We start from the raw sequence: 24,844 nt of genomic DNA, 5'->3' as shown, positions 1-24,844 counted from the left end.
CTGACCAGCAATGCTAACTTTCAACACTGCAGAGGGTGATGCAGGACAAGGCTGATGCACAGGAGGAATGAGACAGCTGCAGCTCAGAGACTCAATACTTGGGAGGAGCAGGAACACAGGAAGGCTGAAAATGGAGGTGGTTAAGTTTCTACAGAGGGTGGGACACCAGGTCCTACCTAAGCCCCAAGCAGTCTCGTTACCTCCCCTCTCCCAGCTGCAGGAGACTAGAGGCCTATAAGAATTCTAAGCTTGGGGACCTGAATCAGAGCAAAAGTCTAGGGGAACCAGAGATAGGCACAGGGCTGAATAGGGAGAGAAAAGGCCGAGTCAGTGGCCTCACAGTCATCCATCCTTTCTGTTCCTTGTCCCCAGGAGGCCAACAAGCAGGTGTACCTGGAGCAGATGCCTTTGCCCCTCAGGTGGGGGAGCAAATCATTCATCCCCAGAGAAAAGACTCCAGAACAGTGACATTTAGCACCCTAGGGAAAAGGCCCATTTGCCAACTAATCTACTTACAGTAAAGATCAGCAGATGAGAGACCTCCCAGAAGTGTCTCCCTCTGAAATATGGGGGGCCAAAAATTGTGGAAGTTGTCTTTTCCTTCCTTCTCCTTCAGTGTTCTTTTCTAATGGTTTTGCAGCTGCTCCTCCTGTCTTGCTGGGCATCATTCTAGAGCTTGATCTTTGAACAGCAGTGTGGGGGGCCCTGGCCTGGAGTGACCTAGGAATAGCACAGATCCAGGCCAGAGCCAGGGTGGTGCTTTGGCATGACAAGTTTCTCCCTAGGCCAGGTCTCTCTGTCATAGCCAGGTGCCTTGTCTGGCGACAGGTCAGATTTGATGTAGTTTACATATTCATGGCCTGCTGCCATGAGACAGGAAGGAACAAGGGGCCAGAGCGTCTACACCAGAGTTTATTGAGTCATTGGGGCCCTACAGCAGCTGAACTCCCAGGCACCTGTGCCAGGTTCTGGGTGCCAAAGAACTACACTTCAATCTTGCTCAACATTTTACATTTTGTTCTCTTTCTGACTCATGGAATTATCACCTTGTTTTGAAACCAGTCTTTTTGTTTTTCTCTTTTTTATACCTTGTGTATCTACTATGTGTTGGGAAAAAAGAAGTTGATCAAGTCATGAATGCACTGGGCCCACATTTTGGTTCCTAACACTCTTTTACAAGAACCGGGGCTCTGGGCCTCCCTGGTGGTGCAAGGGATTAAGAAGCAACCTACGAAGCTATCCACAGCCACTGCAGCACGAGTTTGATCCCTGACCAGGGAGCTACCCACATGGCGCAGCAGACCTCTCCTGACTCACCCACTGTTCTCCTTAGCAGTGTACTTCAGTCAGTCTGCCTGTTCTGCTCCCCACTCTGTCTCTGGTGAATCCTCTCACCCACCCACCACATGTCTGGCCTGTACCCCAGCTCTTGTATGTATAAATAAATAAATCTTTAAAAAAAAGAAAAGAAACGGGGCCCCTAGTGGAGAACAGTAGTTAGTTCTGGGAGACAAGAGAAGTGAAGTTGGGGACGGAATATCATGTCAATCATCAAAGATATCCAGAGAGGAGTCAACAGAAGGGGCCCAAATTGTGACAAGCATCAAAAACAAAACAACTAAGACCAACTAAGAGACCAACTAAGATGGAGTTAAGCTCTGACTCCACAATGACGTCCACAAGATACAACTACTACCTCAGTCAGATGCCTAGTGCCTCACCCATGGGATGCGGACTAGAGCAAAGTGACTTTCGTACCTGAACCAAACTCAGAGTCATGGGACCAAGAACATTTAAAGTTAGGTGCAAGGGGTAGACTCTAGGGAAAGGAGCTAAAGTCATAACTTTGGGCACTGACTCAATTTTCCCCATGTAGTAAGGGCCCTGTTGATGTTTTGTCTTAAGAACAAGAAAGTCTACTTGTGAGTTTCCTCTAAATGGTAGTACAGAGTTGTTTTTTTGTTTTTTTTAATTTGAAGAGCAGGTTTATTAGGGAAAGGGATAGACGAGTAAAAGACACTTGCACAGACACAAGCAGGCAGGAAAAGCTGCCCTGAAAGGGACAGGTTTTCTGAGAGAGGCCTGCATGGTTGCAGGTGGGCGGCCTTCAGGGGAGCTGCCTCCGCTGAGGGAGCCCAGTGAAGAGACACCCCGGCAGTTACAGGTCACAGGCAGGCAGGAGGCTGCTGCCCTGTGGAAGAAGAGAGTTGGTGAAAGGAAGCACCTGCATAGTCACAGGTGGGCAGATAGACTGCTGCCAGTACAGAGGTCTTTAGCATCAGTTTTTCTGGAGGGGTGATGTGAGCCTCAATCAAGAAGGGCCACGGGGTTGCAGGACTGTGCTTTCTAGACTCAGGGAGGTCTGATGACACTGAGGAGACTCATGGGGATCTTTGGGTACTGAAGTGTCCTATCTGCTCTTCTAAAACAACTATGTCACTTTGGTTACTTGTATCAGGAACTTATACTGCTTATGGGTAGGAGGCCTCCCTGCTTATCTACTTTTGCTTGAAACACTTCAGAGCAAAAAGTAGGGAAGAGAAGGAGTTGTGGCTATAGTAACACAGAAGTCATTAGGACCCCCAGGGAGAAAGGGATGAATGAGGACAATTGTATGGCATGATACTCCAGTCCTAGAGTATTTACATTATCATGGATGTGTCAACATTTTTGTTGCATTTTGACTTTTTGAATAAACACACAGAGAGAGTACAGATTTCATTCTGGTTATACAATAAATGTAAATGTTTTAAAACACTAAAAACGCTGATGGTGTAAAAGGGCAGATGCCCTGAGTTCGAAGGTAGAAAGGGAAAAGAGAGCTGGAAAGACAGACGGGAGATGTCAGGGACTCAGTTCACAAAGCAGGGTGGCCGGCGATCCAGTCCACTGCTAAAGCCGCTGGAACAAGAGTGTTTTTGAAGGCAAACCTGTTATTATAGAATCTGCTAGGAATTTTCAGACCTATCTGGAAGGATCCAAACGGAACCAGCAATACTGCCTGTAGAAGGTGATCAGGGTGGCTAAGGAACTGACAAGTAAGGGAGACCTTTCACTATAGATCCCTCTTATCTTTGAAGTTTAAACCTTCTTGACTGCCAGGATGGTATCCCCCTGAAATAGCAGCACCAGACACAGGATGTGCCCAAAGGGATTTACCAAAGCTTTGTAGCCACGACCAAACAGTCAGAGATGGATGTGTGATGGAATAACTATAATGTAAGATACCACACGGTAATTAAAGAATCAATTAGTCCTGTGTCGATGAATATGGAAAGGTGTCTCATTTAATGAGACAAAAGAGTTGTCTGGGGAACATTTAGAAAGTACTTGTCTGTATGATTTAGAAAGTACTTGTCTGTATGATTGGTGTATCCACACAAGACAGCATAAAAAGGACCATAGCAAACTGAGCAGCAATTATTTCTGATAAGAGTGGGGAGCACATTTCCACATAAATGTCTTACCTGATTTTATTTTGAGACATCTGTATAATGTGCGGACTCTTTTCAATCATTGTCTCAAAGGACAGCATTGCCCCATTAGGTGAAAAAAGGGTTTGGAAGTGGAGGGTCATGAATTCAGCCAATGAACGCCAAAGAGGAATTAAGCTGAACACTTTAAGAAGAAGCACAATCAGGGCCATGCTTGATCAATTAGGCCACTTCCATGTCAAGTTTACCAAGGCCCATCAGTGTGATCTCTGCTAACTTTGAACCCTCAAGTTTTCAAACTGGTAGGACCATGAGTCCAATCAGGGAGTCCCTCTGTCATCACAGAACTTGAGAAACCTCAAAATTTTCTACAATGACCACAGTTCTGGGGAGCTGGCTTCCGAAGCCACCCTGAGGCCACAACCATTCGTGTACTAGCCACACAGCAGCTACTCACAGAAACCAGGCCTGCTAGGGGCACCGCACGTGTGGAAAGAGAGCAGTGAGGCAAATGACTGAGAATGGAAGGCGCCATCAGAAATGCGAGTCCGTAAAGGATGCCCATGCTTCTCCCAACCAGCAAAGTCATGGAGCCTCTGCCTTTGTCCCGGCCTGGAAGGCCTGTGTGGACCAGAGCTTCTGCTTTGGAGGCTGGTGGACTTGTAGACATTCACGCCAACACCACCCATAGCTACTGATTGTTTATTGCACAAGAAACTGGCAATACCAAGGCGAGGGGATGGGCATTACAAAACAATCTGGTGACCAGCTGGGAGCTACCAGAGGGCATTCCATACAGACACCCCAGTTATATACATGTATGTACACACAAACACACACATTCTGAACACCCATGAGCCTGGGGCCTCCAAATCCCCACATGGTAGCTCATACCCCGACTCCCCTGACGTGGTGGAAAGCTGCAGAGAAGCACAACAAACAACTGGAGGGAAGAAAAATGGTGCTTCAGTGAGCAGAGCCACCCAAATCAGCACATACAACAAAGCAGGCACAGCTGTCCCTCCACAGGCCCAGGGTGGGGAGGACGAGGAGCAGGAACACGAGACTGTCCTTAGAAGGCTGTGACGGTCCAAAGGCATGCCTAGGGTCCTGGCTCAGTTCCATCTGTTGCCAGAACCTGGCAACTCCATGGTGACTGGGACACACTGCTTCTCCACCAGAGACTAGTAGGTCTGCCCGGAGCTCAGGGGCTGGCGGGAGAGAGGTTCAGCCCCATATAACCCATCACGTGGGGCTGCCTGGGTGACCATATCTAGCAAAGGGAACTCTTCTTTTGGAGGTCACGAGGTTGGGTGTCACTGGACACACCACCCCCTTCCCTCTCCAGCGAGGCTCAGGAATCAGGCTGCATTGGGTGACGCTGCATTGGGTCTGCCTGAGCTCAGACCTGCAAAGCAGATTCCCAAGAGGAAATTCTCAGACCAAAGGTGCTGGGTCTCCTCAAGGTCCCAGCAACCCCTGGTGTCCTGGCTCCTTGAGAGAAAGTAACAGCAGCATACCAACGACGAAACAAAGAGTAACCCTACACAAGAAATGCTTCAAGTTTATGTCAAAGGGAAAAAGAAAGCCTGAGGGAGGTGGCTGTTTCCATCCCATGAACACCTAAGCCATTGGTACAATCCTGTGTTTGCTGGGAAGATCTCACTGGCAGCAATGAGTGGGGAGGGTCTTGTGGCTCAGCTCCCTCCACGGTGCCTGCCAGGCAGGAGGAGGGAAATGGTTCTCTCCCCTCAGATATTCCTTTTATACAGATCACTTAGAAAGTTCTAGTTAAAACAGAACCTCTTTTACTGGCAAAGTGTGGGCCTTCTCAGCCCAGAACAGGAGGCTGTGCTCCCTCTTTCCTAGGTAGCCTGTGAGGCCCAGGGCTTCCACTGTAGACCTTTGGCAGTGGACACCCTCCCCTGCGCCCTCACACATGCCTAGGGTTGGTCTGAGGGGAAAGGATGACATTTGCAGAGGTCAGCCCTCCAGACTTTGCAAGGGCTGTTGGGGCCAAAGGGGACCAGGGGGCTTTATTCCAGATTGCCACCAGTGGGGAGGACAGTGGGGGCGGCAGGGCCTCCTGAGGTCAGGCTCTGCTGTCGCCGGTATGAAGACAGCATGGTCCCACACAGAGCCACCCTCCGTGAGGGCCCCCCAGGGGGCTGCATGGCCAGCGGCCTCTCGGGCAGGAAGGACTACATGTGCGCTGGGGGATGAGGGAGGTGGTAGCCTCAGTTACTCTTGTCCAAAGCCCTCAGTCTCCTCAATGGCGTAGAGCAGCTTCTCCTTCAGCTGTTCGTAGCTCTTGTATGGTGGGAGATCCAGACGGTTGAAACTGTGCAGGGAGGAGAAGAGAGCAGTCGGATTGGGAGCTCAGGCTCTGAGAGCCCCACCCAGCCACAGGGCCTCAAGAGAGTGCAAGGACTGTGGCTCCACCTTACTGGACACCAGGTGGCCAGAGGCAAGAGCAGGGTCTTCTAGGGCCCAGGCTGTGTCAGGCCTTAACACTCCAGGTCCCTGAACTGTGCCAGGGCTTGGGGTGGAGGCAGGCAGCTGGGTAAATGGGGAATTGGGCAGGAACAGAAGTGTTTCAATACCGAATGCTTTGTAAGGTGTCAGGGCACGTAATAGCTGCCACAACACTCGAAAGATCAGAGGCCCAGGCAGAGGAGGCACCAGCAAAGTACAGCTCCTGGACTCACCCCAACACCCCAGGGCTACGCAAAAGGGAGTCAAGACCCCAAGGCCGCCACCCACTGAGCTGCCCTTTGAGGCAGATCTAGTCTGGGAGGCTCTGGCCCCCTGCCACTGAAATCGGTGGGCTCACCAGGTGTGGCTTCTGGGCAGCCAGGTTTCCTTGCCAACCTTGTCGATGCAAAACTTCTGTGGTCCGTTGCTGCCTGGTTTCCAGAAAAAAATGCACCATAGATAACAGAAAGGCCCCTTCCTGAGGCAGGATCCTCTAGCTCACCCACAGATGGGGCTCCAGCTTTCCCCCTACCACTTGCTGCCAGGAAGATAGCAGGGTGGGCCCCTGTTTGTGCTGTCCTCACCCCCACCCAAGGGCACCAGCAAGACGAGGGGAAACCTACCAATGAGTTCAGCAAACCCCCCCACAGGCAGGCGGCAGGTCCCCGTAACAAACTGGAGCAGCCGGATCCTCTTCTCGTTGTCCATCTCCTTCACCACCTGGAAGTCTGAGAGTCAGGGAGAGGCCAGCACCCACCCAGCCTGGCACTTCGGCCTGACCTGTAACTCTCTGGCCAGCCAGAGCCCCTCTTTGGGGCTGCAAACACAGAGCCCAGGTTGGGGGAGAGGGAGGGGGATGGCCACCATCCTGGGAAACGCCAAACCTCTCTCTCTGGGAACCTGTATTTGCAGAACATTCCCATCCACTTGCAGACATCTGAGGCCAGGCACTCTCCTCCTGACACGCAAGTGCTGCTCTAAGAATCCTAAGGATGGCAGTGACTGCTAATGGGTAAGGGGCTTCTTGGGAAGATGTGAAGTTCTGGAACTAGATGGGGTGACAGCTGCTCAACACTGGGGAAAGCTGCTGAACTGTACACCCTAAAAAGCTTAACGTGGGCAATTTTCTGGTATGTGAATTTCACCTCCACAAAAAATTCACCTGTATTTATTCTTTCATATGGGAGCTGCAGCGTGCAAGGACAACAGCAACAAACCCCCACACACAAAGGAATCAATTGATCCACTATACCCAGGATAACGAGCCAATTTGGGTTCTCTCCAGTCAAGCACATGCTCTCTGGTGACGGGAAGGAAACCCCAGGACTGACAGCCTACAGCCCAGCACCCCTAGCCCCACCCAACACGTGTTCTGTGCTGGTCCCAGGCTGAACACTGCACCTGTGGGCAAATGTGCTAGGGCCGCATATGGCTGCCATAGCTCCATTCACTCCAAGACTGGGTGCCTCCTCATCTCTGGCAAATTGGAGAGGTGAGGACAGAGTATCAAAGGTGAGGGAGGTGACAACACAATAAGCGTCCTTGAGCTTGAGGTCTCATTCCCCCAGGGGGACTACTCGAAAGACCCTCGCCAGACACTGGCCCTGACCGTGGCGGGACCAGTTCACAGACCCACCTGCCAGAACCACTGGATCTGTTTGCTGTTTTTGGTGTAGTGCCGGTAGATGGTGTTCTTCTGCCAGTCGCTCATGTCTATCTCCTGCATGCCGCACAGCATCAGCTGCAGAGGGGAGGATGTCAGCACCCGGCAGCCCCCACCGCCTCCTTTGCTGGCTATCAGATGAAATTGTCTCAAATATTTTCTCCGGTTCAAATCAAAACCACACTGAGATACCACCTTACACCAGTGAGAATGGCACATATCAAAAAAACAAGCAACAACAAATGTTGGCGAGGATGTGGTAAAAAAGGAACTCTCCTGCGTTGCTGGTGGGAGTGCAAACTGGTCCAACCACTATGGAAAGCTGTCTGGAGGTTGCTCAGTCTACTAAAAATGGAGCTACCATACGACCCAGCAATTCCACTCCTAGGGATCTACCCAAAGGACACAAAAACATTGATTCAAAAGAATGCCTGTACACCTGTGTTTATTGCAGTGCTATTTACGATAGGTAAAACCTGGAAACAACCCAAATGCCCAAAAATAGATGACTGGATCAAGAAGATGTGGCATATATACACAATGGAATATTATGTAGCAATCAAAAAAGATAAACTCATGCCGTTCGCAGCAACGTGGATGGAGCTAGAAGGAATCACGCTCAATGAAAAAAGCCAGAAGGGAAAAGAAAAATATCGGATGGGTTCACTTATAGCAGGAATACAGGGGAACCAAATAAGACATCAGTGTAAAAAAAATAATAATAATAACAGTACAAAACACAACAAAGCAAAAACAGACAATTACAAATCAGAGACAGCTTGCAGGGGAGGAGGAGGGAGAGGGATCAGAGGGAGGGAGGGAGGAGCACAGGAGATTGTGGTGATGGTGCACGGGAAGGAAATTCTATGGGGACTCAACCTGAGGGGTGGGGGGAAGCAAATAAAAAAAATTAAAAATTAAAAAAATAAAAATAAAAACAAAAACAAAAGCAACAACAAAAATATTTTCTCCAGTTTTTGTCGACAGTTTTAATTACATGAGTTACACGGGCCTTGACCGTGGAGACCTCCAAACAAGGCTGCCAGGGAAGGGCAGATGCAGGCACCCACAGAACCAGGGCCCACACAACCTGGGTTCTCACCTCCAGTTCTTTCTCATCGAAGTAGCGCAACCACTCCAGGGGAGCGACTTCATTGAAGCCGTCCAGGAAGGCTTTGGTCTGCTCTTCCACGCCCCGGGTGAAGCGCCAATCGGTCAGCAGCCTAAAACCAAGATGGGCTGTCTGTCAGCGGCACCTGAGAGGCCCTGCTCAGGCGTAGCTCGGGCAGTGGGTGCAGCAGCAAGGAACCTGCGGAAAGCAGACCTCTGGCCCACAAGACCCTGTTGACTGGGGGATCCAGGCCTGCCCGACCTCACAGTATCCCCAGGACACCTGAATCTGAACCCAGCTCTATCGTCTCCTCCTCCTCCCACCACTGCTGACTGGACCACAGACCCGCGGAGACTAAAGAGAACAAACCGAGAGACACAAAAGCACATACAGGCAAATGAAGGCACAAATACATGTGAAATGGTGCATTTAAACAAACAGGACACCAAAATCCTTCCGTTAGGGGAAAGGAGAGGGAGATGGCGAAATTTCAAGCTTCTTCAAAGAAATTCAGTCCCGCAGTCTTGAAGTCTACCACATGGGGAAAGAAGAACAACCAAGAGCCGGGAACAGAGGGTCAGGGCTCAGTGCCCTCAACGCAGCTCAGTATGTGACTGTCACGGTAGCCACCTCGGGCCTATGCAAAATGGGGGGGGGCGGGTTCTTGCAATCCTGTGACCTGGAGGCAATGCCTGGATACCCCAGAGACAAGAGCGGAAAACCCCTTCTTTGCCACAGGCTATGTCTCTACTCCCCTCTCCCCACCCTTCATTCCCACAGGAGACTCACATGATGTATTCTTCCTTATTCTCCTCTGTTACTCGGATGCTCTCACCACCTTCCTTCAGCTCGTGGGTGGTCACCTTGCCCAGGATCTCCATGTCCTGGATGAAGTACAGCTCCAGGCCACACTCTTCTAGGCTGTTCTCTCTAGGGGCAGGAGAGACGAAGAGGGATGATGGGTCTTCCCTTAACCCTGCTCCATCACTTATTTTCAGGGAAACAGGAGAACTCACAGGGGCCCTAGAATGGAAACAGAGGCACAGGCCCTCTCCCTGAGTGAGAACCCTTCCAGGGGGACCTACAGCGGTCACTCTGGCAGAGAAGGCCAGCAGTAGCTTCTCCCCAACCAGAGACCCCTCCTCCTGCGTGGAACAAGGGCAGGGGCTCACTTGATCCAGACGATGGAGTTATAGAACTCGGGGTCGATGGATTCCAAGTCTTTCAGGGTTGGTCTCTTGTTGAGCATTCGCTTGTAGAAAGGGAGGGTGAAGCCCGTGTCAATGAATTTTCCATGGTACAGGGCCTGAGGAAGACAAAGAAATGGCAAAGAGGTTTTGGTCTTCCCAGGATATTTTTCAAGTAGGCTCTTGGCTGCTCCAGATCAAATCTGGCTACTGCTACCTCTCTGCCGTTCCCAATACACCTGAGCATCCAGCTGCCTCAGGGGCCCCAAAGGAACATCTGGGAAATAAGCAATACTCTTTGTCCTGACTGAGACCTCGGAAGGCATGTTCGTCACATCTGCAGACCACAGGGCGGGTCTGCTCAGGAGCCCACCCTGAGCCACTAGCCTGCCCAGCAAGCCCCCTGCCAGCTCCCTGTTCTGGCAGAGATCTGCCTCGATCTGACAGAGGGGACTCATCCAGTATAGCTCAAGGTGGCAGCCCTGACTCACTGATGCTCAGCACTGGGCAGCAGAGGCAGCCAAAAATAATGCAGACGCCAGTGACGGCAAGAGCTGGCGGCCCAATGGTGAGTAATAGTCTAGGGTTTTACTAGTCTGTCCTGTCGGCTGCTGGGCCGGGCGGGTCTCTAGGTCTGGGAGGAATGTGCCCACTTCCTGAGGCCAGCACTCTGGCCAAGAACTTCCAGACGATGGGCAGGGACATATTTAGTAATGGGCTCTTGGGTCGTCCTGAACTTCGGAAGTCAGGGAGAAGCAAAGGACAGTAAGCAGTGAAACATCTCACCTAATATGGCTCCCATGGGCTCCCCTTCCCAACTCTGTTTCTCAATACTCCCAAATGCTCCCACCTGCAGCTTCTAACAGAAGGTGGTGCCCCCTCCCCCCAGAGACGGGCAGCAAGTGGCCAATTAAGGTTGTGCTCAGTCCTTACATCCCAACACCCTCTACAGGGCCATTGTGAGCTGTTAGGGTCCCTCGGTTTTCACAGGACTAGCCTGCCAAGAAAACCCTCTTAAGGGCCCCAGGGTGGTCACTGAGAATGGACCAAACTATCTAGTTCTTTGCCTTTGGGTCAGGAATTCTGTGAGGAGGAGGGTGGGGCTCTGAGGGGGGCAGTGGTTGGCGGCACTACTATGGGTGTGCAGTCTGGCCTCCTGAGCTGCAGCCTGCCCGGAGGTCTCATGGCCATGAATCTTACCATGGCGATGAACCTGCCAATAAAGCGGAAGTAGGTGAGGTGGTCGGGGTTGATGGAGGAGGCGGGGTTGATCTGTAGGCAGTAATTGTTCTTCCCGGCGTATTCAAATAAACAATACATGGGGTTGAGCACCTCGTGGGATAGGAGGAAAAACCACTCTCTGTGAGAGAAGAAAAAAAAAGACTCATGACCCCTCCCTGCACACCTATAAGGGAGGTTTGCTCTCTCCTCCTCTGTCCTACTTCAGCTAGACTGCACTGCAGACGCATGTCCCAGGAAGTCCAACTCCATGGAATCATGACAGCTGGCATGTGAGTGGAACAGAGTCAGACCTGGGAGAAGCCAGGACAACAACAATTGTACTTGAGGATGATGCTGAGGAAAAGTAAAGTGTGTATGTGCTGGCTCCCAGGACTTTACAGCCAGGATGCCAAGTATCTAATGGCAAAGGGGTCCTTGCACCCCAGGTCCACCAGGCACAGTTGTGTAGGCTAAGCACCGCACAAGGGCACCATGTTAAAATATCTAGACGTGGATGTTCATTACAATAATTTTCCTGCAAACAGCAGTCAAGCTAGGCTGGTTTGTTTTTCTGATAAACCCAAGCTACCATGACCCTTTTCTAAGACACAGAAGTCTCTTGAGAAAAAGTCACCTTTTTCTAAATCATGCAAAGGTGCCATATGAACAGCAGCCACACTGCTACCACCCGACCAGAGTAGGCAGTGCAGTAAGAATCCATGGGTGCAGGTTGCTAACTCATGGTTAGTAAACTGTAACCCATGCTGCCTCTAGACTATAAACCTCACTCCCTCTGTCCCACCAGCTATATCTCAGTTCCTTTGCACATCCCCCCCCCCACCATCAACATCTTTTCCCATACATCTGTGCGTTCATCTGAACCAACACCCACACCCTAGCATCTCTTTGCACCCTATTTACAAGTCTCAAGCCAGAATGCAGGCTCCTTTCAGGCTTGAGCTAAACCAGCGTGGGGATGTCCCCAGGGGGCCAGTCCCTGGCTGCTGGGCTGTCTGTTGCCGGGCAGATGAGGAGTCCTTCGATGCAGAGGGTGCCCCGGTATCCTGTCCGTGGTTCTACCCTGTGGTAGAACAGCATGACGTAACCTACCATAGGGTAAAACCACTGGCAGGACACAGAGAGACAGACACACACAAGGCGGGAGCCACACCAGAAGCCCACCAAGCAGAGCCTGGAGAGGAGGTCACCACAGGAAAAAAAAGAGCAATGGGTCCACAGGGGTCAACACAGAGGACCATGCCACCAGCGAACAGAAGACCAGAAGCAAGTTAACCCGACACCAAGCGAGAAGATGTCCCCACACCATGAATGTCAGCGAGCTCAGCAGTCACTTCAGGCCACGATGCTCCTTCCCTCTGCTACGGCCCTTGGGGCCCACTGTCCAAGGCAATGTTTTGCCAGAGTCTGTTAACTTTTATAGGTGGACTGGGGTGAGTAAGACAAGGCTGTGGGCTCTTTTAGGGTTACATTAGCCATTTTCACTTTACTGACCATGTGCGCATGTGACCTGTAGCCGAGTACTGATGGCAAGGCCCTAGGGATGCAGACGCAGCTGACACATATCAGGTCCACACTGAGACACCCGGCTTAAACTGCCCTGGCTACCTCAGGATGGAGAGAAGCTCAGGGTTGATTATAACACACAAGCACATGGCACCAATATTTAGCCACTGCCCGCTGGCACAGAGGGCTGGTTAAAGTATAGAAATGGTGACTTATTGGGTAGTCAAAGAGTTACTGTCCTGAGTCCTGGATCCAGGAGTCCCACTCCGCTCCCCACCTCCCTGTGACCCAACAACAAAAGGGTTAATGCAGGGAGCCCCAGGACCCTGCTCCCACGCCCATTGGACTGGCCTAGCCTGGGCCTGCTCCTACACATGCATAAGAGCTCTGGGAGCCAGTCTGAGCAAAGGGGAGGCAGCTCTCTAGCCTGGGCCCTGCAGCCTGGGGACATGGGGTGCAGTAAAGCCTGCCAGGGGCACCAAGCTCACCTGGCGATGCCCCCGTAGTCCAGGCCCTCCTCGCCGCGCATGATGATGTAGAGCCGCCGGCGCAGGTCGTAGGGTTTCATGTTCATGATCTAGGGAGAGAGAGTGCGGTGCCCAGCCTGTCACTCTCCCTGCCATGCGGGCTGGGGGCTCGCACCTTGGGAACTTGACTTGTAGACTTAACAGGCTGCTTAACAGAAGACAGGGTGGTGAGGGGCAACATGTGCCTGTCCCCTGGTCTTAGACACCATTGATTATTCTCTAACCTGTTGGAAAGAATCCTCAAAAAGCGTCTGCCTGGAAACACTGATCTTCACGTGGCTGGGGAGGGCATTGGACTAAAAAGAAAAGAAAACAATAACCTCAAATTAGGGCCATCATGGAAACTATATGGTCTGGTCTCGTATCTGGCTGAACAGGTTTCCCCTTCCCCTGGGCTGTAGGGGAGAGCCTGGCCCCCTAGCAATGGAAGCTGACTTCCTGGAGACAATGTCAGACAACTTCTTGGGATGAGACAGTGACCTGCCCCCACCTAAGACACAGGTATTCCTGCTGCTGGCCTGGAGGTCCCAGCACCAGAACTCACATGGCAGAGGAAACGGAACTGGTGATACTTCCACCGAAAACTTCTGTCATAGGCACCGGGGGAACCCTGCTTCGTCCTAGGAAGAGCAAAGATGGTCTGGAATCTGGGATTTCTCAGAAATCAGCAACATTATCTTTTTAGCCCTAAGGAAGGCTGAGGCTATGTTTGCCTAAAGGTGAGCAAAGTAAGATATAAAAAGAAGGGGACTGCCAGGAAGATCTTCTTCAGAATGGAGGAGTAAAAAGAAAAACTAGAGATGAAGCCAGACCTCTTGCTCTTAGAGAAAGACCACTAGTGTTGTTCTGAAAAACCAGACCCTGCCCTCCCATCCCCGCTAAGGACATTGAAATTGGCCACTAGAGGGCAGTAAGAGTAGCTGACATGGACAGGCCCTCCTTACCCAGACTCAAACCCGGGCCGAGGGTCCTTAAAGGTGGTCGTGCGGGTATTGTGGTCCACGAAGTAGCGCACCCCCTCATTGGTGTATTTCATCTCCCACCCTGGGGGCAGAGCAGGCTCCTGGATCATCCTGGAAACAGGAAAAGAGTGGTTTAGGGCTGGCCTCACCTTTTGGGCCTCAATGTTTAAGAGGCTGGGGACGCCATAGTGCCATTTCCTCTCTAATTTCATCCAGGCCCAGCAGAGTCTTGTAGGTGGTGTTTGAGAAAATGTGCCTGAGTCCTCAGAACAGGTGTGTAGCAGAGAGAAATCATTTACTTTCATGAGGCCACAGAGAGGTAGCCCTGGCCATGGCCTGAGTAGCCACCAGCAATCTTCGGGCACCATGTGCCCCAGTCCTTGACTTGCTTCTTGAGGGGTGGTTGGTACAGTGTTGAGGGTGTCCCTCAACCTTTCTGAGGTGGTGTTAGCAGCAGCAGCCTGCACAATCGGCCAGATGGAGAACATCAGCCAGGCCACCCTCCATCCACCAGGAAGGCTCACTTAAGGGATCACTTTCAAGTTCATTATCATGAGGATCTCAGAAAACACGTGCGTGGCTGAAGGTCCCAGACTACCAGCCAATTCAATGCTACTCTGCCAAGGTTGGAGCTGCACAGGGCCCAGGGCCTCCCCACCCCAGTCCTTACCCCTGAGTCCGAGGGTCCTCCCACTGGGTAGTGCGTGTGTTGTGGTTCACGTAATACACCCGTCCATTGTCCTGTCTCTTCTCTGCCAGGTAAGAAGAAAGAAAAGGGGACAATCAGACTGAGACCTTGTCCTCTCCCCTCTGGCTCCTGCTTCCTGAGTGCAGGGTCTGAATTTCTGCCCATTCCCATACTGCTACAGAAGTTTAACTGGTAAATGCCTGGCTCAACATCTGTCAATGGCACAAAAGACAAAAAGAGAATCTTTCCCTGCTGGGGAGGGGGAGGGATTGTCCATTTCCAACTGGAAATCAAGCACTGTCTTTGGATGGCTGGATGGTTGCTTGGTCGGTTAGCTGCAGGGAAGGGGGCGGTATGGTGACACATTGGGAGCAGACCAGCTGAAACCAGAGGCTTAATTGCATCCAGCTGCACAGTGGAGGGATCGCCAGCTGCCCCTCAGCCCTGGTCCCCACCCCAGTCCATCACGGCTGGTCTCTGGTTCTGCAACAACTCCATCCACTGGATGCAGCCAAGCCAGGCGTCCATCGCATAGGCGGTGTCATTGGTGAGGGGTTGGTGAGGGGCCACATTTGACTTCATACCACTCTATCAGTGCTCTGCACCAAGCCTTGTGTTACCTTTTACCTTCTCTTCTCCTGCTTAAAGGCAATGTTGTATTATAGATCTCTTATAACCCAGCCAAACTTTTGTGTTACGCACAAGCAAATAAAGGCCCAAGTTTGAGGACTCTTACAACACCCCACAGAAGGGAATCATCAGCTCCAGATGGACAGTAGGCAAAATGGAGAGCAAGGCTCCAAACCAGGCAGAGGAACCCAGGAAGTTTCTGAGCCTTCAAACCCGTCTCTGATCTGAAAACAAATGATGAGAATGGCCCCCCTTCTACAGTGAAGGGCAGAATGAAAGAAACAATCACTTCTAGAGCTGCAGGGAGACTAAAGGCTGAGAGGAACAGAACTGGGGTGCCCAGAGCCCTCCCCTTCAAATATCAAGCTGTACCCTTCCCAATATCAACCCAGGGTATTGGCTACTCTACCTTACCTGGTGTCCATTACTCAATGGAAATTTTAGAAACACAGACAAAAGGAAAAGGAAGGAAAGGATTTGCCCAGGGTTGCTCCAGAGTCCCCACCATCTCAGAAGAGCTGTAGGACCATCCCACAAAGGTTCAGTTTCTCGACAGGGTTCTGAGAGGTAGAGGCCCCTCAGCCCAGAAGCTTCTACTTGGAACTAGGTCCTCAGCCTATCCTCTGCCAGAGGCGAAGCCCATTCTAACTACTGGCCAGGGGCTCTATGGAGCTTGTCTGGGACCTGTGCCCCCAGATCTGGTACAGCTCACTGTGGGAGTAGCTCTCGCTACTCCTTGCTGCACACAATTTCCTGGTTTGGGTACTGGGAAATCCCATGGACTGCGGGACATTCAACCACATGTCTGGGGTCAGGCTGCTGAGGAAAACTAGATCTTACAGTTGAGGTTGTCTGGAGCCCCAGGCCAGTGCATGGGGAGACCCCAGGGTCTCTTCCTGAAGGAGCAGAAAAGGACACCAGAACAGAGAGCAGAACACAGTAGACTCAACGGCAAGCTCATATGTGATGCAATTTGCCTTTGGTTTTGCTGCTCTTTCTGTTTCCTCTTGACTCTCCCTGGGGAGGTGCCCTGCCACAGCCACAGGGAAGCCATTACAAAGCTTGGGGGACTTGTGAGGAGGAAGGCTCCATGGCCCTCGGCCAGGATATTCGTTTTGCTGAGTTTCAGACTATTACAGGTTTGTGTGTATGTTCCTGATCATTCATGAACAACACTGGCTTTGTCCACGGTGCCTCTTACCACCTCAGATATGTCACACCTGGCTTCTGAGAGCTGTTTTTCAGTCTCTGAAGCTGCTCTGACTCGATGTGCATCTTTTAACAGAACTGGTGCAGAAATAAATCACTTGACTCTCCAGAGCCAGGTCACGAGCTAGAGTCACCGTATCAACAGGCACCAACTGTACGACAGATTCCTGTTTCCTCTGATGAGTTAGCCCCTGCCAGACAGCGACCCTGGGCTGGACCCTCTCACATCTGACCTGCTGTCAATCTCTGAGTTACCGAGGACCTTTGATGGGTTCAGGGGGCCAAGTGGATCATCTGTGTGCATCAGGGATGCCCTAGCATGGAAGCCTTGCTAATATAGCCCCCTAGAAGGTCTAGGAAGTCCTTCCAGGGCTCTGGAATGCAGGAGTAATTCACTAAGTGATGCGCTGTGGGCCCAAGGGGTTTGATGCAACCTTATAAATTGCTACCAAGGAGCAGCGGTGTCTGCACTGAGAGAATACAGCTCAAAACTGCACTTTCCAGGCAGATGCTCATCCCAACCTTGTCACCTTCTCCATATTTGTGGGGGAACACAACCCTCCCTATTTAATACACTCCGTGAACACCACCAAACCGACGTTTACTGTCTTCTGCTGGCCTAACCAATAAACTCAACCCAGCACATGCTGATTCCAGCACAAACGGCCCACCTTTGCTCCCAGGGACTCTCGCCATACCAAACAAAACCCTGAGCCATCTCAGAGCTGAAAATGCGCTGAGCCTCTCCAAGTCCAGTGATCCCCAAGTCCTAGATATCTACTCCTCTAACTTATAACTGACAGATCACACCAAGGAGGTGGACTGCCCCAGTGAGACGGGGGTGGGTGGGTGGGGGACCCAGCACAGTGCTATTCGCTAGCAACGACGCACTGTCCTTGGGTCACCACCCAGCCCTCAGCTCAGATCTGCTTCCTTCTAGCCTCTTTCTTAGCTGTGTCGCAAACAAAAACGTGGCTTCCATTAGTCAAAGTGAGGCTGAAGTCCTCCAACATCTCAGCTGCAAAGAAAGGTTGGGTAATGTGGTACCTTCCAATTCCGTAGCCACAGACCTGGAACAAACGCATCTGGGAGTGAGCCAGCATCAAAATGCCTCAGTCAGTGTGGGATGGGTACTAGAGGAGACCCCTTGACAGTCAGGACCCAAACCCCACAGTCCCAGAGCTGCCTGGGGACTTCTTTCATAGGGTCCCCTCCGTCTGCTTTGGTAGGTGAATGCCACCAGGATGCAGGGGACTCCATTCCCTCCCCAACCTTCTAGCTCCATTGCCTGGAGCTGTGCCGGCTGAAAGGGCTGCACAGAAGCCCTATGGGAAACCGAGGGGTACAAGTGAGGATGGCATGCAGGGGACCAGGACCGAGACAAGGGTGGAATGTGGTGGAGCAGTAGCTGAGGGTCAGAAAAGGAAGTCAGTACTTACCCCAGCCAGGAGGGAGAGGGCCCAGTGGATCATGGTCAGTGGAAGTACTCGAAGACTAGACACAAGAAACACAGCAGAACACAGAGGTTAAAAAAGCTGCTGGTTAAAAATAAACCAATCGATAAAAATAAAAATGACAAGGACCCGTTTCCACATTTGCGCACTTTACAGAGGACACAGGGAGGGCCTCAGGTGGCATCTGCTCCTCTTAAAAGTCTTTTTAAAAAAAAAAATAAAGACCGAAAAAGACCCCTGCACACTGCGGGCCCAGACACGCTTTGGCAAGGGTGGAACGAGGGGGAGGCAGAGGTGCGCTGAAGAAGGTGGGCCAGGGCTGAGCTGCAGCAAGCTGGCCGGGCACGGCAGGAGGGCCCAGGAACAGGACAGCCCAGTCAGCTCCGCCGGGAACCTCTGCTCAACTCAGCTCCTGCTCACTGCGGCCAAGGCAACTGAAATCACCACCACCTCCAACTTTCTCCAAGAACCACACACGGGAGGGGAAAAAATATCGCAGGCCTTTCCAATGAAATCATTCCCACAAGCCCTGCCCACGCCCAGAGCTTCCTGGCTGGGGGCTGGGCCCTCCTCCCCCTACCTCCCTCCTGGGTGTGCTGGGAGAGGGGGCAGGCAGCAGTGTGCGACAGCAGCCCAGACTGAGGGCACATTCATGCCCTGGGCCCCTCACCTCCCCCAGGAATGTTTTGCTTCTCTTCACAAAGCACCTTTATTCTCCTCCTGCCTGAACCTGAAGTTGTTCAGTGTTCTGTGTGTTACTGTGTGGGGAGGTGGGGCTGGGGGCGAGGTGGCAAGAGAGAAGGGGAGACAGGAGAAAGAAGGGGGAGCTGACTCCAGGCCTTCAGGGTCACTGTTTACATTAGAGCACCCCACCCCCAGCCTCATTTTGCCCTGAGGTCCCTGGGGAAGGGCTGCAGTGAACCCAGCTTTTTCATATCCTGCAGGGAAGCGGGGGTGGGGGTTGGGATGGGGGGGTGCTGTCAAAAACTTTTCATAGTTTAATAAAACAAGTATTGTTCTACACTCGCTTTTCTTTTATTTCTCTCTCTCCTTTTTTTCCCCGCTCAAGCATTTTTATTTCACTTACTAAAATTTAATTGTTACATTAGGGGATCGAGTTCTCGATGCAGACTTGGGGCTGCCGGGCTGGCCCCGTCTGGGGGCGGCGGAGCCACACATGGGCCAGAGGATGAATGGAGCTCAGTCTGGGCTTGAGCAAACATTGGTAGAACTCAAGTGCCCAGGAGTCCCCTTTCACAGCCCTCCCTCCACACCCCAACTGAAAGGACACAGAAACTTTCTTTCCGAGGTGGCATACAAGCAACTCTTCCAAAGCAAGTTCCAACAAAGATGTATAAGTCTCAAAACCATAGGTTCCTTGATGGGACAGAGCCCCCTTTCAGCAACGGGCCTCCTACCCAGGCAGAACGAGGCTGCACGGAGGTGCGGGGAGCTGGGTGTCCTCCGCTCAGGGCCCATTAGTGAACCTAGAGGACGTGCTCAGAGTCACCAACACAATTCAGATTTGTCTGATGGTGAACGAGAAAAAAATCTCCCCCATCCACATAAGTCATAGTGGTGGGGGTAGGAGGTGGCAGCCTCCTGTGACTTCACCCCATGCAAGCCAAGTTCCTCCAACTTTGTTTCGTAGATAACATGTAAGTACAGTAGCTGTAAATGCATTTGCCACAGGAAGGAAGAGCCCACTGTGGGCAGCACACAGGCACCCCAGATAAAGACGCCAAATAGGCTGCAAGGGGTAAAGTAGGACTCCAGCAGCGACCTTGCCAAGGGAAAGGACCACAGAAAAGGTCAGGTTAGGAGACTGAAGGAAGGAGCATTCGGTGAGAAACCGTTTGCTGCTTCAGGTCTGTTTTCAGGATGAGTGGATAATCCATGTAGCACTCAGAGGCTCTAAGGGGAACTTGACTCCCAACTGATACCTACTGGGTTTCCACGGGCCTTACAGTCATCTTTTGCTTAACTCTGTAAGCACACCAGAAGGTCTCTACTCACAGCCTCCGGACATCAAAAATAGAAACAAAAAAGCAATCCTTGACTTTTTTTTTTTTAAAGGTCACAGGAGAGAGAAGAGGGAGAGAGGGAGAGAGAGGAGACCAGAGACAGATCCACAGCAACACATGAAACGGAGTCAGTGCAATCTGACCTCTTATGGTTCGAGCATAGCACTTGACTATGTAGAACCTCTATTCCCTAAGGCACATAGCACCACTTGAAAAATAAGAGCAGAAAGTGAACAAAAACAAAAACAAAAAGCTACACATCAGCAGACAGGAAAGTGAAGCTCTAAGAGCCAATTGTCCCTTCTCTTCTACCACACGCCCCCCTAAACTGAGAGACCCGCCCCGCCAAGTGATACACCAAGAAAGAGGCATGGGGTGGAGGTGACTGGTGCAGAGATTCCAGATGAGCAGGTGACTCAGTGACAAGACAGTTCCCTTTAGCACTAGGGACAGAAAGGCGTGAAGGGGGATGATTCTCCCGGTAACTGCCCCGGGGTTGGGAGATCTGGGGTGTAGGCCACAAACCAGAGAGCTCACGTGAGCTCAGGTCCCTCGGGAACTAAGCACTAGTTCCAGTAATATTTTAAGATACAAGCTCAGAAATAAAGAATGTCTAGCAAATCCTGCCGAGAGCAAGAAAGGTTCTGGGAGGGCATAAAGGTTACTGCGTGGAAGGCAGGCTCCTTTTTTTTTAATAGGACGCACCCAGCGGACACAGAACAAAAGCCAGGTGCTTGAGGCTCCAGTGCAAGGGGCTCCGTGCAAAGCAAGAAACCAGACATTTGTTTCCCAACCACACCATTTGGCATCCACACAGTAGGAGTCAACAAATGATTTGTCTTCAGTCCCGCCGACGCTGGCTACCATTTTTAGTTGTGACGGGAGGGACCCAGTAGGAGGGAAGGAACTGGAGCCACACAAGCAGCAGTGGGCTAGGAGATGGGTCCATTGTGACAGATGATGCCCACAGCCCGGGTGGCCTCTTTGGGGTGAGAGGGCAAAGTGCCACTGCAGGGGCCACACGCCACTTTGGGCATAGTGACCAGAAGCAACAAAAGCACACGGGCATGTAGGAAAGGGAGATGTCAGAAATAAGGGAACAGTAACAGAAACTGAAAAAGATGCAAGATGCAGCAGGCAGACAGCAGAAGGAAACTGCAGAGACTGTGATCTGGGATTCCCTTGGTTTCCAATTTGAACCACATTTTATGCTCTCTGCAGGGTAGTGAAGAAGAACAAGGTCTCGGTTTCAGCCCAGTAGGAGGAGGAGAAGGAGGAGCTGCTGGTAGAGCATCAGCTCTTAAGTCTTCCGAGTCAAACTCTGGGCCAACGCCAAACCCCAAAATAACTATGAAAGCAACTCTTCTAACTTGTAACCAGGACATGGCACCATAGCAAACAAGAGGGGCAGACCAAATCCAGAGGGGAGGGAAATCAACAGAGAGACATTGAAAGCTAACTCGAGAAAGATCCCTGCACCATTTTTCAATACGAGTCTTGCTTCATGGGAAAATGGGCACAATCCCCTCCATCCAGAACCCTCCTGAGCCCCCAGCCATGCTGAGCACCTTGCGTCAGAGTATTCTGAGGATCACTTCAGTACTTCATTTCTAGGGGACGCTCCTAGTCAAAGTTCTATGTCTCAGGCCCAGATGATAAAGCTCAAAGGAAAGAAGCAGGTGGGGGAGGTGGGCGGGAGGGATGAAGGTTCCTAAGGCCAAGTGGACACGAGCTCCAGAATCTTCCCTTTCACATACCCAATGACCCAGTCAATCTACAGAACTGACTTGCTGTGTGGTAGGGAAGAAAAGGATTCTCCTAATGGAATTTGTTTTTTTATTTTGAGAAACTGGATAATCAGAGAGACAAAAGTATAGGAGACTCTGAAACTGTGTCCTTGTCTCAAAGTCAAAGGACAAAGATGCCCACATCTTCTAGTCTTGCAGCCTCAACCACCCAAGAAAATGGCTAGGAAAGTCTCTGAGTGCAGCTCAGGAGGAACAATTTCTGAAATACAGAAAATGACCAGATGCCATCCAATTTTGAAATAACCCAGGACCCCGGTGTCAGACATGTGTGAAAGGGGCTGTAGAGCTGGACATCCCACCCATGCAGAGCAGTGATTGTCTGGCAGGACATGGGCTCTGACTGGTGTTCCAACTGGAGGTAACTTAATGTGACCAATGGCTTTCTGTTTAGACATTCTTTTTTAAAAAAAATTTTAAATTGCTTTACTTTGTTTTCTTTTTTTAAAAGATTTATTTATTTATGCATAAAAGAACTGGGGTACAGGCCAGAGGTGTGGGGTGGGGGTGAGAGGATTCACCAGAGACAGAGTGGAGAACAGAACATGCAGATTGACTGAAATACACTGCTGAGGGGAGCAGTGGGCAAGTCAGGAGAGGTCTGCTGCACCATGTGGGTATCTCCCTGGCCGGGCAGGTTGTATCTTAACCCCGTGCGCCACCAGGGAGGCCCTGTTTATACATTCTAAGGAAATAGAGGCCTCATCAGTTTCCTCACTGTAAGATGAACGATCAGCCCCCACAGATAGAAAGAGCAAGCCAGCCAAGGGAGATGTCACTAAGCCTTATGGTTGATGGTGTGGCTCCCACTTTGGGTGAGCAGAGAGGGAGCTACAAATGAAGGCAAAGCTGAAAATGACTGCTACTTAATTAAACATAACTAAAGATTTTCTCAGCATCCAATGAAGGTAGTATTTGATTTAGAAATGGGTTGTGGGGTTAAAGTTCCTTTCAAGGAGAAATCATGCTGTTTAAACACAGTAATTCAACGTCATGGACCAGCTCAAAAAGTTTCCAGCTATGAACACACCACATCCTGTGTGGGTTCTATGGAAGCTCCCAAGGTTTACATGCAAGGTGCTATGAGAAAATGCTTGGGTTCCAACATGGGAATCCCACCTCTTCCGGCCAAAGAAGCTGTGTGGTTGGAGTACACTAGCCTCAGGTAGAAGCTCTCATGGGATAGAGACTCAGGAAGAGGGGCTACTGGGAAGGTTCCTAAAGGGACACCACATGAGAGACCATTACACCCTTAATTTGGGACCATGAATACTGATCCAGAAAGTGTATGTCTGCAGGTAATGAACACAGAAATCTGTGAGCCAGTGATAAAAATGCCGGTGAAAAGCGTAGGGCAAAGCCCCCCTTCCTCAGACTCTGAACAGTGATTTTAAAAAAAAAAAGGTGAAATCTTAAGGTTGTTCTGGTGGCAACAGGCAGCACAGATGAGAGGGAAATGAAGGTCAGCAAAAGAGAACAGAGGTTGCCCTAATTATTGGGAGCGGCCCGGAGAAATCAGGAGCAGAAAGGAGGTTGACCTAGACAGAGAATCAATATTGCTTTTCTGTAAAGGGCTAGATGGTAAATATTTCAGGCTTTTGGGTCATCTGGTTTCTGCTGTAACTACTCAACTCTGCCACAGTAGTGAGAGCAACCAGAGTCCATACCTAAACTTCAGCATGTGCCAATATAATTTTATTTACAAAGCCAGCCACAGGCTGGTTTGGCCCCTAGGCAATAGTTCACCAAACTCTGACTGACATGAACTTTAAAGCTCCCTTTAAAGATCCTGAGAATCTCTCAAATCATGCAGATCTAAAGAAAAACAGCAGCAGCAATGGAAAGTGGAGATGGGTGACTAATTCAAAATGGTGAGGTAGGGGGAGGTGACAGCTGACCTTCAAGTTTCAAGTCAGGGTGAATGGACCTAGAGGGAGGGGTCAGAAGAGAAATCCAGTCTTGGAAGAAAAATAGTGAATTCTGCTTCAGACATAGAGTCCTAACACCCCAAGGCTGGACATGGCATCAGCAAGTTAGAAGCTGTGGAATTTTACTGTGATGAATAAAAATCTCCAGGGTCACAACACTGACATGTCAAGCCACCATCTTCCCTGCTCCCCAAACAGACAGAGGATGTGTGAGGTTGTGCAATATAGAGGACCAGAAGGCTCCCCTCCCTGGTGGCAAGCCCTGGCCTCTCACCTGGTAGAGGAATCTTTGGCTGAAGTGTTGCATGGCACCCTGGAGCTGATTGCGCTGTGACTGCCACTGCTCATAGTTGCGAACGTACTCAGCGGTGGGACGCTGCCAAGTGGTGGTCCGAGTGTTGTGGTCCACATAGTAAAACCTGCCTCGCGGGTCTGTGCGTTTCTCCCAGCTGAAAACAAGAAACTCGGAATGAATATAGCGACCACTCCATTCCCACCCTCAAATTCTAGAGAATTGTCAGGATGGCCAGCAAGGAGGGGCTGAGGGCAGGTAAACTATGGTGTTTGGCATGGGAGGTTGGCTGCTCCAGGGAGGGAAAGTCAAGCAGGCCAGTCAGGGAGGCTTCTGGGACTCAGGTGAAAACAGCAGACATTTGTGGTTGCCTGTGCAACAACCAATCCCTTCTTATCATTAACTCCTGATTTTCACTAAAGGGATCCATCTGATTCTGGGGAAGCTGACTCTACTCTCAATCCCAGAAGTGAACAGTGACTAATGGACCAAAGGGTATGTGATCTCTGCTGGACCAATCACAGTGCATCTCAGGACTTACCCTAAGAATTCTGGGAAATATGACTGAGAGTGCAGGCAGTCCTGAGAACCACTGACTGCCATCCTGGACCCAAATATAATATTAAGTTAACCCAGTAGATGGCAGGGCAAAAGAATGAAACAAAAGCCAGCCCCTTGGTGATAGTATTAGGCTACCAGATCAGGCTTCA

General features: G+C 50.9%; 1 protein-coding gene across 1 annotated transcript; it reads right to left on the bottom strand.

Moving 5' to 3' along the window:
* On the bottom strand, positions 1-24,315 carry LOC119249012 (NEDD4-like E3 ubiquitin-protein ligase WWP2). Its single transcript, XM_037516022.2, has 15 exons — positions 24,117-24,315; positions 18,071-18,125; positions 14,775-14,856; positions 14,087-14,215; positions 13,687-13,762; positions 13,367-13,438; positions 13,104-13,192; positions 11,071-11,230; positions 9,856-9,989; positions 9,473-9,613; positions 8,675-8,795; positions 7,546-7,650; positions 6,533-6,629; positions 6,268-6,340; positions 1-5,775 (listed from the first exon to the last, which is right to left on the bottom strand). The coding sequence occupies exons 1-15, from the start codon at positions 24,147-24,149 to the stop codon at positions 5,676-5,678; spliced, it is 1,467 nt and encodes a 488-aa protein (XP_037371919.1). The 5' UTR covers positions 24,150-24,315; the 3' UTR covers positions 1-5,675.
* Between the last annotated feature and the right edge of the window lie 529 nt (positions 24,316-24,844).

This window comes from Talpa occidentalis, unplaced genomic scaffold (genome assembly GCF_014898055.3).
Source record: "Talpa occidentalis isolate TD23 unplaced genomic scaffold, MPIMG_talOcc4v2.1 talOcc4.17, whole genome shotgun sequence".
Taxonomy (NCBI): domain Eukaryota; kingdom Metazoa; phylum Chordata; class Mammalia; order Eulipotyphla; family Talpidae; genus Talpa; species Talpa occidentalis.
The sequence above is the reverse complement of the archived record's forward strand: the minus strand, read 5'-3'. Positions and strand labels throughout refer to the sequence as shown.

Coding starts and splice junctions, on each gene's coding strand:
- LOC119249012 (XM_037516022.2), bottom strand. CDS start 24,149: ATGCAACACTTCAGCCAAAGATTCCTCTACCAG. Junction 13,439..13,686: donor AGTTCCGTTTCCTCTGCCAT/GTGAGTTCTGGT, acceptor TTTTCTTTTTAG/TCCAATGCCCTCCCCAGCCA. Junction 6,341..6,532: donor GGGGTTTGCTGAACTCATTG/GTAGGTTTCCCC, acceptor TCTGGAAACCAG/GCAGCAACGGACCACAGAAG.